At 37.5% G+C, this 14,530-nt stretch overlaps 1 protein-coding gene across 2 annotated transcripts in view; it reads right to left on the bottom strand.

Moving 5' to 3' along the window:
• Positions 1-1,654: 1,654 nt before the first annotated feature.
• Hil (peptidase hillarin) overlaps positions 1,655-14,530 on the bottom strand; it is a 51,760-nt gene continuing 38,884 nt past the window's right edge. For both annotated transcript variants that reach the window (XM_074173439.1, XM_074173440.1), the window contains exons 9-13: positions 12,277-12,495; positions 12,010-12,218; positions 11,796-11,926; positions 9,512-9,769; positions 1,655-4,517 (exon numbers count right to left, since the gene is read on the bottom strand). In XM_074173439.1, the coding sequence (XP_074029540.1) occupies positions 4,221-4,517; positions 9,512-9,769; positions 11,796-11,926; positions 12,010-12,218; positions 12,277-12,495 (1,114 nt within the window). In that variant the 3' untranslated portion in view covers positions 1,655-4,220. The remainder of the gene's footprint in view (positions 4,518-9,511; positions 9,770-11,795; positions 11,927-12,009; positions 12,219-12,276; positions 12,496-14,530) is intronic.

The raw sequence follows: 14,530 nt of genomic DNA on the forward strand, positions 1-14,530 counted from the left end.
TTAGGAGAGATGAAATAAAGATTTTTTTGGCTGTCAACTTCTCTATCTTTATACAAAAAATATGGGAATCTTCCAAAGGAAAGAAGAAAGCAATTATTTTCAAAAATATACTTTATTGAAACTATGAAATACACATCAATTCACTGAGAGCCACATTGTCTGTTGTGTAATTGCTCATATCAAATCCTTCTAGAGAAAATTCAGTGTCAACATTCAATTTGCTTCTAAGTCTTTCCGGTGGAGATATTCTTTTCAAATGGATTACTAAAATTCGGGGAAACTTATGGATTGACAGGAACTTTGTGCATTTTCATCTTTCCTTGCACCTCTAACACACAGCGGTTCATTCAGAGTTCCTCTTTTGTGAGAAATCCAGACATTGTTACTGATGAATCTCCACAGTGTATGCCCCTAATCGTGGATTTTAATTGACCAACGAAATTATCTAAAATCTTGGAGTTGTTTATACTCAAATATCTCAGCCAGGACTTTAGAAAGATGTATAGATCGTGCATAGAAGTTACTTTCAGATACAAACTGTATTTTTATCAAATTTAATGTTCGATTTAAACTTAATTTCTCCTTCTAGACCTGTAACAATATACAATCAGCTGAAAATTCAATTTTCTTAAGCAAGAGATGTATCTTTCAATAACCGATGTATTCAACCTGTGTGTTGGCTTTCATGTTCGAAATAGTCGTACACTATTATTTTATAGTCGTACACTATCATTTTTCAACGAATCCGATAGAAAGCATTCTCTTGTCTTTAGATTTTTGGAAGTTCTTCGGTGTTTACAGAAAAATTGTATTCACGTTTCTGTGAAAATTTTAAATGATGGTACTTTGCAATATATCAACCAAAAACGTTTGTTATGTAATGATGAAAGAGAGTAATACTAAAGTTTATATTTTTTGTATTTTTATATATATATTTTTATGGTTTGAAGGATAATTGTGTACATATAAATTGTTCGTATAGAAAAAAATATGACTGATTTCTATTGTTGCCAAAATTAATGTCAATTTATACGAACTCTATTGTAGTTCAAATCAAATATATACTGAACATCTTTTTTGATTCATTTCTATAACTTTATCATTTACTGATTACCTCAATTATCCAGTAAAAATATCCTGACTTCCAAAAATTGTAATTAAAATCAAGTTTGATCGAATGTTGAGGTTTTGCTCACTGTTTTCTTCGATTACCGTGACGTTGTGTATCAGCACTACGTAACAACACCACAATCATGCTTCAGCCACCGTATTCACCAGATTTGGTCCTATGCGACTTTTTCCCGTTCCCATGATTAAAGAGATCCATGAAAGACGGCGTTTTGCAACAATTGAGGAGATGAAAACCAAATCACTGAGACCTCAAGAATATTCCAAAAATTGCATATCAGAACTGGTTAGAGGTTTGGAAAAACGCTGGCACAAGTGTGTTATATATGAGGGGGACTACTTTGAATGGGCAAAATAGAAATTGATGACTATATGAATATTTTTTGTGAGAAATTAAAATTCACATCATTTTTTAAACAGGCAGCATATAGCTCTAGAGCTTTGGATGTTTTTCAAAGTGTTATGATCAACCCTAATCATATCTTTGTGATACACTGAATGATATCAGACAAAAAACCAAAAAATATACAAATAAATACATTCTTTATTGAATATCTCAGTTTTAATTACACATACAGGTTTTAATATGAACACGGCATATTAATGCCAACTGTTACTTTGTCAATTTCAATTTTTATTTAAATATATTAAATATTAACAACCATATAAAAAATTCAATAACATAGCTTCATTATATCAATTAATAACAATCGTAAAAATATAAATGTTGGTAATTCTCCTGTATAAAAATATTTCATCAATTTTGTTATTGCACTTGTTCAAAAATTGATCGTTCAATGAAACATTTCATGTGAGGGCAAGTGTTAGGGCCTGTTTCTTTTACTTATCCAGCTAAACGAATCTTACTCCTTTGGGAAAATTATACAGTAAACTTCGTTAAAATGTGAGCACCATCATTAGTCGTTGTTGGATCCAAATGGTAACGGGAAGACTTGGGTTCGCATTTAGGTATAAGAAAAGCGGAACCCCTCTCTAATAATCAAAATATTACAATTTAATTACGAGGAATTCTGTGGTATTACTGAATATTATTCGTGTTCGTATGAGGCCGCTCTGAGTCATTATTCAACATGATCTCTATGTCAAAATGTACTGGCTATTTCATATCTACATATTTGTATCAGTATGAAAAATTGTTAATGAACCCATTGGTATGGATTTTAATCTCTAGGTTGTCCATGAAAATTTTCAGCTAACAAGGTACCCAAAGGGTTTTCCATTATTAGAACCTCACTACAAGAGTGAACATTGTCTTTGAATTGAAAATAAAATTCCATGTTTAGATATTGGATTACTGTCGTAAAATAATTTTATGAATTTGATGTCAGGTGTGGGATTTACAAGCAGCAATTGGTGTCAGAGGTGGTTAGAAAATATTTGCCTGTAGAACATCATAATGTATAGGTACTTGTGTATTCTGCAACAACTAGTTTTGTAAGTAATGAGTGATTTTTGCTTGTATCTTTTTGGCAACACTGTTTTTGACAGATCACTCGTGAATCATGTCTTGTGTCATTGTCAAACTTGTTCAGTTTGGTCTATAATTTAACCATGAATCGAGTTACGAATGAACAGTGCTCGCAAATTATTGAATTTTATCATCAAAATTCATGCTCGGTGTAGAAAGTGCATCGTGCACTTCTTCCAAGTTATGGGCAGTTTCGTCGGCCTACTGAGGGAGCTATTCAGAAGCTTGTGACTAAATTTCGAACCCACTTTACATTATAGGACATTAAACCACCAACACGCATACGTAGAGTGAGGACCGAAGAAAATATTGCGGCTGTATCCGCCAGTGTTCGTGATGACCGTGAAATGTCGATTCGCCGCCGTTCAGAGCAATTGGGTCTCTGCTACTCCACTACGTGGAAAATTTTGGGAAAGGATTTGGGTGTAAAACCTTATAAGATACAGCTGGTGCGAGAATTGAAGCCATACGACCTCTCACAACGTCTAACATTTGGTGAATGGTCGCTGGCAAAGTTGGAGAAAGATCAGCATTTTTATCGAAAAATTGTGTTCAGCGACGAGACTCATTTCTGGTTGAATGGATACGTTAACAAGCAAAATTGACGCATTTGGAGTGAACACCAGCCACAAGCATTGCAAGAGCTACCGATGCATCCCGAAAAAGTCACTGTTTGTTGTGGATTATGGGTCGGTAGTATCATCGGGCCGTACTTTTTCAAAGACGACAATGGTCGGAACGTTACTGTGAATGGCGAGCGCTACCGTGTGATGATTGACGACTTATTGTTGCCTAAAATGGAAGAATTGGACATGCCTGACATGTGGTTTCAACAAGACCAAGATCGCGTGATTTAACGCATTTGGATTATTTGAGAGTGTGCCAAAATTGGACCTTACACATGGACCATCTAAAGCGGAGCCGCGGACATTTGTATGAAATCATCTTCAAACATTGAATAATATTGATCGTTCCATCGATTGTAATAAAGATTTCATCAATTTTTTTAAATTTCTTGTGTTTTTTTGAAAATCAAATCCTATACCTCTTGAAAAATCACTTACTTGTAAATCTACAATCCAGACCCAAACACTAGAGGAAATATAATACGAAATCCGAAAATATTGTATACCAATTTATTACCATGCACGATGTATGGACACCTGAGATGAAAGAGCAGTCATACGATGGACTAAATGGGAAGATTTGGCTCTAAAGAAGGCAAAGAAGGCAAATAAAAACTGTTAATCTTGAATATCAGTGAACTTTTTGCATCACTTAAGAATGATAAAATCAAGAAAACGGTGACGCAATTTTCTCCAGAAAACATTTAAACATTTTAACCCCCGAAAAAAAATTAATTTGATAAGAATTTACGGCCATAATATCTCGAACAGTTGTTTTTTCTTCCCAGTAAATCGTTTTGATATAAAAATCATGTTGAGTACTGCTTCAGATAACGTCAAAATTAATATAGTCTGGTGAAATTCCAAACGTTGCTGCATTAGTTTTCGCAGACGTTTTTCCTCAGATGAACTCTTCGTTATACATACTGTGCACCAGAACCAACCCGCTTTGAATCCGCCTCGATACCTCCCTACAGCTAATTTCTCTTGGAGGAATTTATTAAATATTTGCAACAGTGTGTGAGAAGATGCTTTTCCCCTGTCGTATCCAATACCGAAGCCATTTCCCTAGTGTAAATATCCAGCCCGTATTGTCCCTCTTCCGGAAAGCTGATATTAAACGTGACTATATCGTCTAGAATGGTGTGCGAGACGAATTTGGACAGCCGTTTCTCCTCTACGCCATTTTTGTGCAGTGTCGCCATAAAGTCTGTGAGCTGCCTTGACATCCGGAACTGCAATTCTAGTTCACGACCAGCAAATACCAAAGCGTCCTGCAAAAAATTCAGTATGTCACAAAACTCAAAAGATTACAAAAATTATGGATCATTCAAGGTACAGGTGTTTCACATTGCTTCGTTTGTCCCCGAATTACAGTCCATTCTTCCAAAAATAAACTTTTATTCGCCTGAAAGTAGGGACAGAAACCATTATAAACGACAATGCTTAAAGGTGTATTTGAATCTTTCGGAATAGTTTTTGCTGGAGAGGCATAGAAGTGACCATTCTGCCTGAATCAACGACATGACCAGAACAGCTACTATGGCTCTCCAAAATAAGGCCTATAGGTTGAAGGCGGCCTGAGTTGTCCTCCGGTTCATGCGACACGGCAGTCTCATAGGATTATTGCGTTTCCCCATTCTAACAATTATGTTCCCTGATTATTCACCTCAACAATAATGGATTCTACATAATTGCATATGCAGATGACATAGTTATCTGGCAGACCAGCAAATTTGTGAACACACTGTGCGATAGAACACTCACTGTCGATCAATCCCAAGAAGACTGAGATGGTCATTTTCACCAGGAAAAGAAGTTCATCAGGCTTAAAACCTCCCGAAATCTTCAAAAGCAAACTAAACTTCTCTGAAGAGGTGAAATACCTTGGTACTATCCTCAAATGGAAGCTAATATGGAACTCTTCACCTACAGAGTAGAGCAAAAAAAAGCTTATGTGGATTATGGGCAATGTCGCATGACAGTGGGACGCGCATGGGGTCTTTCACCCTTCGAGATCACCTGGATCTACACTGCAATAATAAGACCTATGTTAATGTACGGAGCCATTGCATGGGGACCGAAAGTTCTACAAGCAACGGACATCCAAAAATTATATCAAATACAGCGGCTGGCTTGTTTAAACATCACAGGAGCCATGAGAACAACACCAACCGCAGCAATGGAATTAATTACTGGTCTGACTCCTCTGGGCCTGTACGTTAAGGAGGTTGAGTTAATGGCCATGTTACGATTGCGCACGGCTGGTGTATACCTCGAAGTAGGAATGTGTCAATTGTCAAAATATCAGCGTGGTCCAAACAAAAATGGCTGGTATCTCAATCGCCACAAAGGAAATAACCAGGAAAGGAATTTCTGGCAAAAACATAACAATCTGCACTGATAGCAGACAGGCCCTATTAGTCTTGAGTACCACCAAGATTTAGCCAAAGCCTCGGTAGATAATAATCTGAGGTGGGTTGAAGGGCATGACAGGAGTAAAGATAATCGCATTACCGACTCTTTAGCCAAGGAAGCGGCTGGACTTATAATTTGCCAGGATCACCCTGGGATGCTGACGCCGAAGACTCGGAAAAATCTACGCTTAACAGTAGGATTTCTGACTGGCCACTGTCAACCAAGGAAACACCTCCACAATATAGGGCTAGTGGACACACCTTTATGCAGGATGTGTGAACAGGAAGATGAAACTGTCAGGCATTTCCTATGCAAATGTCCGTCAATAAGAGAGTGTGTGTTTGGCGAGTCTTGGCCTACACCTGCTGATATCTGTCTCCCAGAGATCTGTCCACCTTCCTGGAAAGGACGATGACCTAGAAGGACAACTCCTTGGGAGAATGTACAATGGGCCTACACTCACCCTCCCTACTCTACAGATACAGATGTTTCCTGTACTAGCCCGTACAGGTCTGTTGTTGGATGTACGTCATACTCTTCTGTTTGCCTCTTGTGATCCAGAGCCTCACATTCGCATAAATATGACGACTTGTTTCTGCCCCTTTGTTGCATTGTTTGGAGCTAAGGTATCCGTTGTACAATCCAATTTTGTTCAGATGCCCTCTCAATGGTCAGTCTCCAATAAGAATCCCTATAATTGTTATGAGCCGATCCCTGCTTTGTTGAATCAGTTCTTCGGTTCTCTTCTCGAACTGTCCCTTTATGAAGGTACTCTTACATATCTTAAAGACCTATTTCTCAATATGGTTCCGTACCAAAGATTTTGGTATCCCCACCATGTATACAGGACCTATGTATACAGTTAGGGATCCGCATCCGGCACACTGGTCAGCTCTTTCTCTGCCCATGATACCTAGCACCCAGTATATAGTCAATCTATTCCTGGTCACTAACTTCCTCAGTTCCTCACAGCACTTCGAGGCCAGTGTTGATGTCACTTTTAGGGTCTTCAGTATCCATAGTGCAGCTTGGCTGTGTTGCAAGGGACAGGCTTTGCCAAACAGGCATAGAATACTTGGAGTTTTAGACTTTTGTCAAAATCTACTAGAGTCAACCCGTACCGAGGCATTCATACGTCCTTACAGGCTCACTCACAGGTCCCTTTTGTCAAAATACGAAGAGGCTTGGGCTATCATAAGATCCAGTGTTCCATCTCTGTTTGGAAACCTAACCTAACCTATACTAAAACCAATAATGATTGGGAGTAGAAGTAAGCCCAGTTGACAGCAAATCGGGGGCGTGCTTATTAATTTTTGAGAGGGTTGAGAATGAAAGAAAAATTCTTAGTACAATTAGTTAAAATATTCATACACATTTTTTATTTATTTCATTAAAACTTTGCAATATCGTAATTTACCTAATCGTTGTAGTCATTAGGTGGGCCTTATGAAAACGGAGTAATAATCGTGGTAATTATAGTAGGTACCAAATAAATTAACAATATTAATAAAAAACACAATATATATATATATATATATATATATATATATATATATATATATATATATATATATATATATATATATATATATATATATATTATATAACTTTTTTCCACTATTGGGTTGCAGCAATTGATAAGTGAACTCTTTATAACTATTCTCAAGCTTTAGAGTAACTTAAACTCATCGTCAGGGGTACTAGAAAATACAAATTACAAATTTCTGATAATAGAATATAATATAAATGTAAATGTACAAATTTTCGTCTAATTTTCAACCTCAGATTCGTCACTGTTGCTACCGCTATCATCAAAGTGAATTATGATTGGTTCAATATTGTGTTCAATACGGTTGTCTACCTCCCACATTTTTTGCTCTTCTTTTAAAACATGCTGCATGCATTTTTTCCAGTCTTCTGTAGAAACAGTTCGAATAGCTTCTTGTAGGTGATGTTGCACGTCCACTAATTTAAATGTTCTGTTTTCTCGTGCCACATATCCTTTTACTTGCGCCCAGATTAATTCTATTGGGTTTAATTCGCAGTGGTACGGTGGTAACCTTAAAACTGTAATTCCACGACTTAAAGCCATTTCATCCACTGCGAATTTTTTATATTTGTCTGTGTGTAATTTTGTTAGCTGAAGTAGTTCTGCCTTTAAACTATCTTTGTTATATTGGATGTTCTTATTAATTAACCATTCTTGAATTACTGCTTTTTTCCATGATTGTTTCGGTAATGGTTCTAAATGTCGACTATGGTATGGGGCATTGTCCATGACGATGACAGACCCAGGTTTCACAAGTTGAATGATGCCTTCAAACCATTTTTCAAACACCTCCGCATTCATCTCTTCATGATAGTCGCCTGTTTTCTTAGATTTAAATATTAATTCACCATTTGGTAAAAATCCACTGTCGCTTCCAATATGCGTAACTATCAGACGACTACCTGTTCCAGATGGCTGTTTCAACCCAACTGACAAACCTTCAATAAAGGCTTGTCGTGCACTTGTTATATTACCATCCTGCCATACTTTTTTGACCGTATGTCCTTGGTTAACCCATGTCTCGTCCATGAAGTACAATTTTTTTTGAGCTTCCGAAATTCGTCAATTTTTCTTAGATAGTTTCTTCTCCACGCTATTATTTCTTGACGATCAATGAGAATGCTTTTCCTGTCAACTTTTCCGTACGTAAATTTCATTTCGTGTACAAGTTTCCTAAAAGTTTCTTTACCCATTTTTGGGACCAATTCATGATCGCTCCATGAACTGTTTGTAGTGTGGGCAGCTCATTTCTGAAAAAGAAACTGTGAATAGTTCTGCGTATACTGGTTTTGGCTTCTTCATCAACTGTGATTTTTTTTCGTCCGCTACTAGTTTTTGGCGTTTGTACATCCCCATGAATGTCTGCTTCTCTTAGTATTTTGTAAATCGATGATTTTGGTACACCGGTATAATCAGAGCACATATCAACTAATTTATCTTTTGTAATTGTGGAACTTAATGATGTAGAAATGCCCGGTTGGTTATTCGGAGGTACACACGTAGAATTACAGCACATATGCACAAAGTCATCTTTTGGTGGCTGATGATCTCTTTCAAGACAGTGAAATACTCGCAGTACAATTTGTTTTTCTCTTACTGACCGAGACTCCGACCGTTTTACCTTTTTCGACGTGGAATGTCCGACCATGTCTCCCATTTTTTGAGTAGTTTGAGAACGGTGTAGAAATATAATTATGTAACGCCTAAACACTTATTAGCACTATTATTTTCACCAATTGTTATCACAACACGTCGATTGCTGACTAACTTAACTGTAAAACGTACAATTCACGCTGTATAATTCACAAACCAATGATACGCTCATGGCTGCAAGTACATTAGTGAGGACTGCAACGATGAGATGGAAGTTACGGTAAAGTGACAAAGACAGAAATATCGTTGCGTACAGCGTTGCCACTAGTCGTAATAAATATCTAACACTATACAGAAAATAATGAATTTTAACTGATCAGTAATCAGGAAATGTATAAGTATTACTCATTACAAGCTCATTACTGATTTTTGTCATAAATAATACCTTTTGATCGTACTAGTATTGTGTATTATCTATAATTTTCCACAACCTACAACTCTACTGCTTACTATATTTTGATTCTGCTATAAACTGGTAACGTAAAATTTAGATATGACAACGCGCTTTATTCTCAATCATTATTGGTTTTACTATACTGACGAACGAAAGCTGACGTTAATGACAGATGAAAGTCAATGAAGTGTGACAGATGACAAATGTCAGTTTGTGGGGTTCACACTGAAAAACAGAACTATTATCACTGTTACCTGATGTGTTATCGGTACCAGTCCAAAGAGCCGCGTAGCCTTGGTGGGTCCCCATTCACCGCTGGCACAATCTGGAAGTGGTACCATTACCGTCTGCAGGTCTTCGCAGCAGATCTTGAACTTGCAGACGCTCTTGAACTTCATCGGTTCTCCGGTCAGGTACTCTTTGGGTGTGACTGCGTTGGCGAATATGTCCAGTAAAAAGGCCCCGCTGCAGGGCGCATGGACCCGGAACGCTACCATGTTACCAACGACGGACTGAAACGAAACAGCGTTTAGCTGTAATTGATCAACACAAACATAGGACTTGATAATATAATGTTTGCGTTTTCTATTATCTTTAATTTTACTTTACATACATATATCTATAAATGGAAGATGAAACAAAGACATAATAGAATCTCAAATATCTCAGATAAAATTAAGGTGGAGTGGAATGTGAAGCTGATCTCAAAATATGCCTCAAGCAAGTAGTAGAGTTTTTCTTCCAGTAGTTTCTTTAGTTCTTTTTGAATGACAGGGTATTTGCGTAAGTCAGGTGAGTGACTGCTTAATTTGAGTGAGGATATGATTGATCAAATATCGTTTGTATTTCATGGGCCCTAAAAAGGGACAAGAATCTGTAGATCGCAACCCAAATTTACTTCGATGTTGCGCTTCTAACGAAAATCATCCTTCCTAAGTTGGGTTGAAATTACATTCTGGCTATCTCATAAATTAACCTTGGAAATTCTAGTTTTTCGCCATAACAAAACCAGGAAGTGCCCGGTTTTAGATGGATAAAAGTTCCCCATCCTCTTTAAGGTAAGCCTTTGAGAATGATCCAGAAATTTGATAGTCGTCTACATAGCTCTTTCAGTGTTGGCTTTGTTTTCATTAAAATTTATGTTCAGGCTGCTAAATCCAACTCGGCTAGATCTTTTTCTTTGCTTCAATTGTGAAAATAAGACCTTGGTGGTGTCCAACAGGATGGTATACAACAGCGTTTTTTATTGCCATGTGGAGAAAACGAATAGTACCAGAACGTATGCGAGATACTTCATTTCCATTTTTCTATAAAAAAAAACCTATAGGTAAAGTGTTTAGTATAATTATATGAAATTAGTATGATGTATAATTGTGAGCTGTTGTGAGCTGATCCATAGTACAGCTGCCGGATCGAGTCATGGCCGGTGAGACGCCCCTCCCTCAAGATGTGCAGTAGATGTGTAGAAATCTGTTAGATTGACCGAGTCAAAAAAACCAACTCTTAACTCATATGAGGCAACTGAACTGGCTGAAAAAAATCGTTGTGAAAAACGACTCGATGTCATACTTGAAGAATATTGCAGTACCTTCCACTTTCTTTTTCACACCTACGGATATCTATTGTTTGGCTGTCAGTCTTCAAAAGATACACAAGACGGTATACTTTCACTCCTGAAAAACCTGTGCAATCTTAATGAAAGAGAATCTGCGGCGGCCATGCTACTTCTTCGCAAGCCAGAAGTTTATGGATTCAGAGGAACTGCATTACTTTGGTTTGAGACGCATCTTTCTCATCGGCGGCAGAATGTTCTATTAGATGGAATTCCATCAGAGGAACATTTCATTGGCAGTGGGGCCCCACAAGGTTCCGTTTTGGGACCGGTGTTCTTCTCATTTATGTCAATGACTTAGTCCATGTTGATATAAATGGTAAATTTACTTGTTTCGCTGACGACACCACTATCCTCTGGCATAGCAATACCGCCTCAAATTTACTTGATAAAATCATCGTGGACATAAGAAGGGTTAAAGAGTGCTGTGATTCCAATCTTTCATCATTCAACATCGACAAAACAAATGTGTTTACGTTTAGATGTAACTAGGGGAAGTACACTTGGAAAATGTTAAAATTGAAAATTTGGAGCAAAACTAATTTTTAGGAATCTTCATTGAGGAAAATCTTAAATTTGATTCCATGAATAATAATTTTTAACGGACCCGTAGTGCTCTTCGGCCAAAAGCAACCATTCGCTGAAGTGTAAAAGATTATCGAATTGTCAATAGTTTGAGGTGATCCAAAAAAAAATAAAATGACATGCATATATTTCTGAAAAAACATATAATTCACTGGCATTTCCTACAAGGAACATCGTGGATTTGGTGTCAGGAGTGGGATGTGTAAACCGTAATTGGTGTCAGGTATGACCTAAAATTGTTCATGAGTTGAACAATCAAAGCTTCCACGTTAATATATAAGCAGAAGCTTTGTCTCTGATATTTCTTGTCTCAATCAAACTTAGTTCAGACCATTTCTCACCTGCATAACGAATCTCTTAAGAGATACCCCGTCGTAGCTGTCACCGTCACTGTCGTAAAATTTGAGGTTGTAGTGGAAAATAAGACTTCCTTGCATGTGGTTTGGCATCGCTATTCTCACAGTTGCTGCACCTGAAATAAATGACTCGTAAGCGTTCCAATAATAGTTGATCACTGTATTTTCAATAGTATATGTATAGTCAACGGACCGCTACCTGTTGAATCCGTGAACATGACAGCCTTGGTATTCTGATCGGAGAAGTAGAGCCCGTATCGGAAAAACAACGATCTAACGAAGGGAAGTTCCTCGAACTCCTGTAAGGTAATCGGGGTCTTCAGAAGCTGCCAGTCCGACTGTAGAGGGAAGAATTCGTAGATGAACTCTTTGGGATCGGTGAGGAAGTAATGGTCATCGTATTCGTACCTGCAATGATAAAAGAATCAACCTACTATCTTGATCTATGTTGTCGTGAAGAAATTACCTCAAACTGTCCGATTTTGCTTTGTTGCCGGCCTTAGGGGCTTCCTTGGCATTGACCAAATGCCTTGCTCCCCAGTTGCATTGAACGAATCGCCAGGCTCCTGCTACATAAACTGCATTCCAGGAGTTTCTGAACCGGTTGTCTTCAAACCGTACGCCGGGTTGATATCCCGCGGATTTTGAGTAACCTTTGATGACGACGCAGTGAAGACCGGCGTAGCTAGAAAACGACCATATTTGTGTCAACTGATTTCCAAGTACATCAATTGGATTGAAAAGTTCGGAGGCTAACATAGATTTTTTTTGTAAAATTTGATTTTATTATTCAATATAGTTGACTTCGAGGCGATACAACGATCATAGCGATCATTTTTATAGTAATATTTGTCTTTTGTCTCAAAATAGGCCTCAGTTTTGTCATTTACCTTTCCAGCGAGCATTCTCTTGAGATCTGAGAACAAAAAAGTCGCTGGGGGCCAGATCTAGAGAATACGGTGGATGCGAAAGCAATTCAAAGCCCAAGTCGTGTAATTTTGCCACCGTTTACATTGATTTCTGTCATGGTGAATTATCTTGATGTAACACCACTTCCTTTTTTTCAAATGAGCCCGTTTTTCCGCGATTTATTCTAATGGGAGGGTAAACCGCTTCGTTACGTAATTCGTTATGGCGCCAGTCTGTCTAGCTTTCCTTTCTCTCACGCATACGGCAGCGGCAGGCAGGCTGTTCCTTTCTCACTCTAACCCACAACGGTAGCCGTATTTCGGAAAGATGCTTCTCTCTCCTTTCGCGTGCGATAGACATATACTGTTGACAGTGAGGATATAACCTAAAACTATCACCGCTTTTGAAATTAATTATAAAAAATTTGATGAACAAGCAGAAGATGATCCTCGGAACATTACAGAGTCTCTTAACGAAAGGTAAGTTTATTAATATAATATAATACGATTCATCAATCACAAGCATGTAACAAGTCCATCGCCGCAGCTATTTTGAATTTTTTTGAATGATGCTACTAATTTTCCGTTATTTTCAGTATTTCAATATTAATATAAGTTACAAAACGGTTTTGAAGCTTTATAACTTCTATTCAATTATATGCGAGCGCTTTCAACAGCTGTCGTGCTTGATGATGACAGCACGACCAGCTATCATCATCATCATTTTTAACTATTGACAAATTCACAGTTCGGAGTTTATAAAGTGATTTTTTGGTACCATGCCCGACTTTACGAATGCTGAAATGGCTGATATGGTTTTTGCATACGGCTTGGCTGACGGAAATTCAAGCGAGGCCAGACGCATTTATCAGGAAAGGTATCCCCAACGCGTGGCTCCTTGTGCAGCGACATTTGTGAATCTTTTCCGGCGACTTTCCGAATCTGGAAGCTTTGAAACAAATTCTGCAGTAGGACGGCCACGAACTACAAGAACTGTAAAATTGGAGGAGGCGGTTCTCGAAGAAATTAGTGAACATCCAGAGACAAGTACAAGAAAAATTAGTCAAGCTTTACAGTTTACAGAATTTGGTAAATTTTCGTTATGTGGACACCCGGCGATTTTGAAAAAATGTTTGACTGTACTTACGTATTTTGATGCGTAGATTACGAATCCGAAAGAAAAAAGCGGCGCTCTCCCTTATTCAAAAAGTTACGGCTCTTCAAAGTTCAGAAAAGGGCAACTTTTCAGCCTTCTTTTTCACTAAATAAACTATTTAAAAACACAAGCATTTATTCACTAGGTCACCTTTACACCTTATTCCTCCTTCTTTAACACTTTTCACTTCAATAATCAACATTTTTCTTATAAAAAACTTGATTTAAAAACGAATGCTTCTCCTGGTGACATTATTCTATTTTTAGGTTAGTTACTAGTGACATTTCAGAAAAAGCGGTTGGTATTTGCCGTCGCCTACTATTTCAAATTCGTAATACACCACCAAAAACCAATTTACGATCTAAAGAATGAAGGTAAAAAAACATTTGAATTACTTCAGGAATATGGACTGCATCAGTCGTACCAACCATATCATTAACCTTAAAAACGTAAAATACAGTGATATGTAACCAAAAAGCAGCTCCGTACATTTTTTAACATTTTTATAAGAAAAATGTTGATTATTGAAGTGAAAAGTGTTAAAGAAGGACGAATAAGGTGTAAAGGTGGCCTAGTGAATAAATGCATGTATTTTTAAATAGTTTATTTAGTGAAAAAGAAGGCTGAAAAGTTGCCCTTTTCTGAACTTTGAAGGG

The sequence above is a fragment of the Leptinotarsa decemlineata genome, unplaced genomic scaffold (genome assembly GCF_025532065.1).
Source record: "Leptinotarsa decemlineata unplaced genomic scaffold, Ldec_3_MD MMD2_tig00000251_RagTag_RagTag, whole genome shotgun sequence".
Classification (NCBI taxonomy): domain Eukaryota; kingdom Metazoa; phylum Arthropoda; class Insecta; order Coleoptera; family Chrysomelidae; genus Leptinotarsa; species Leptinotarsa decemlineata.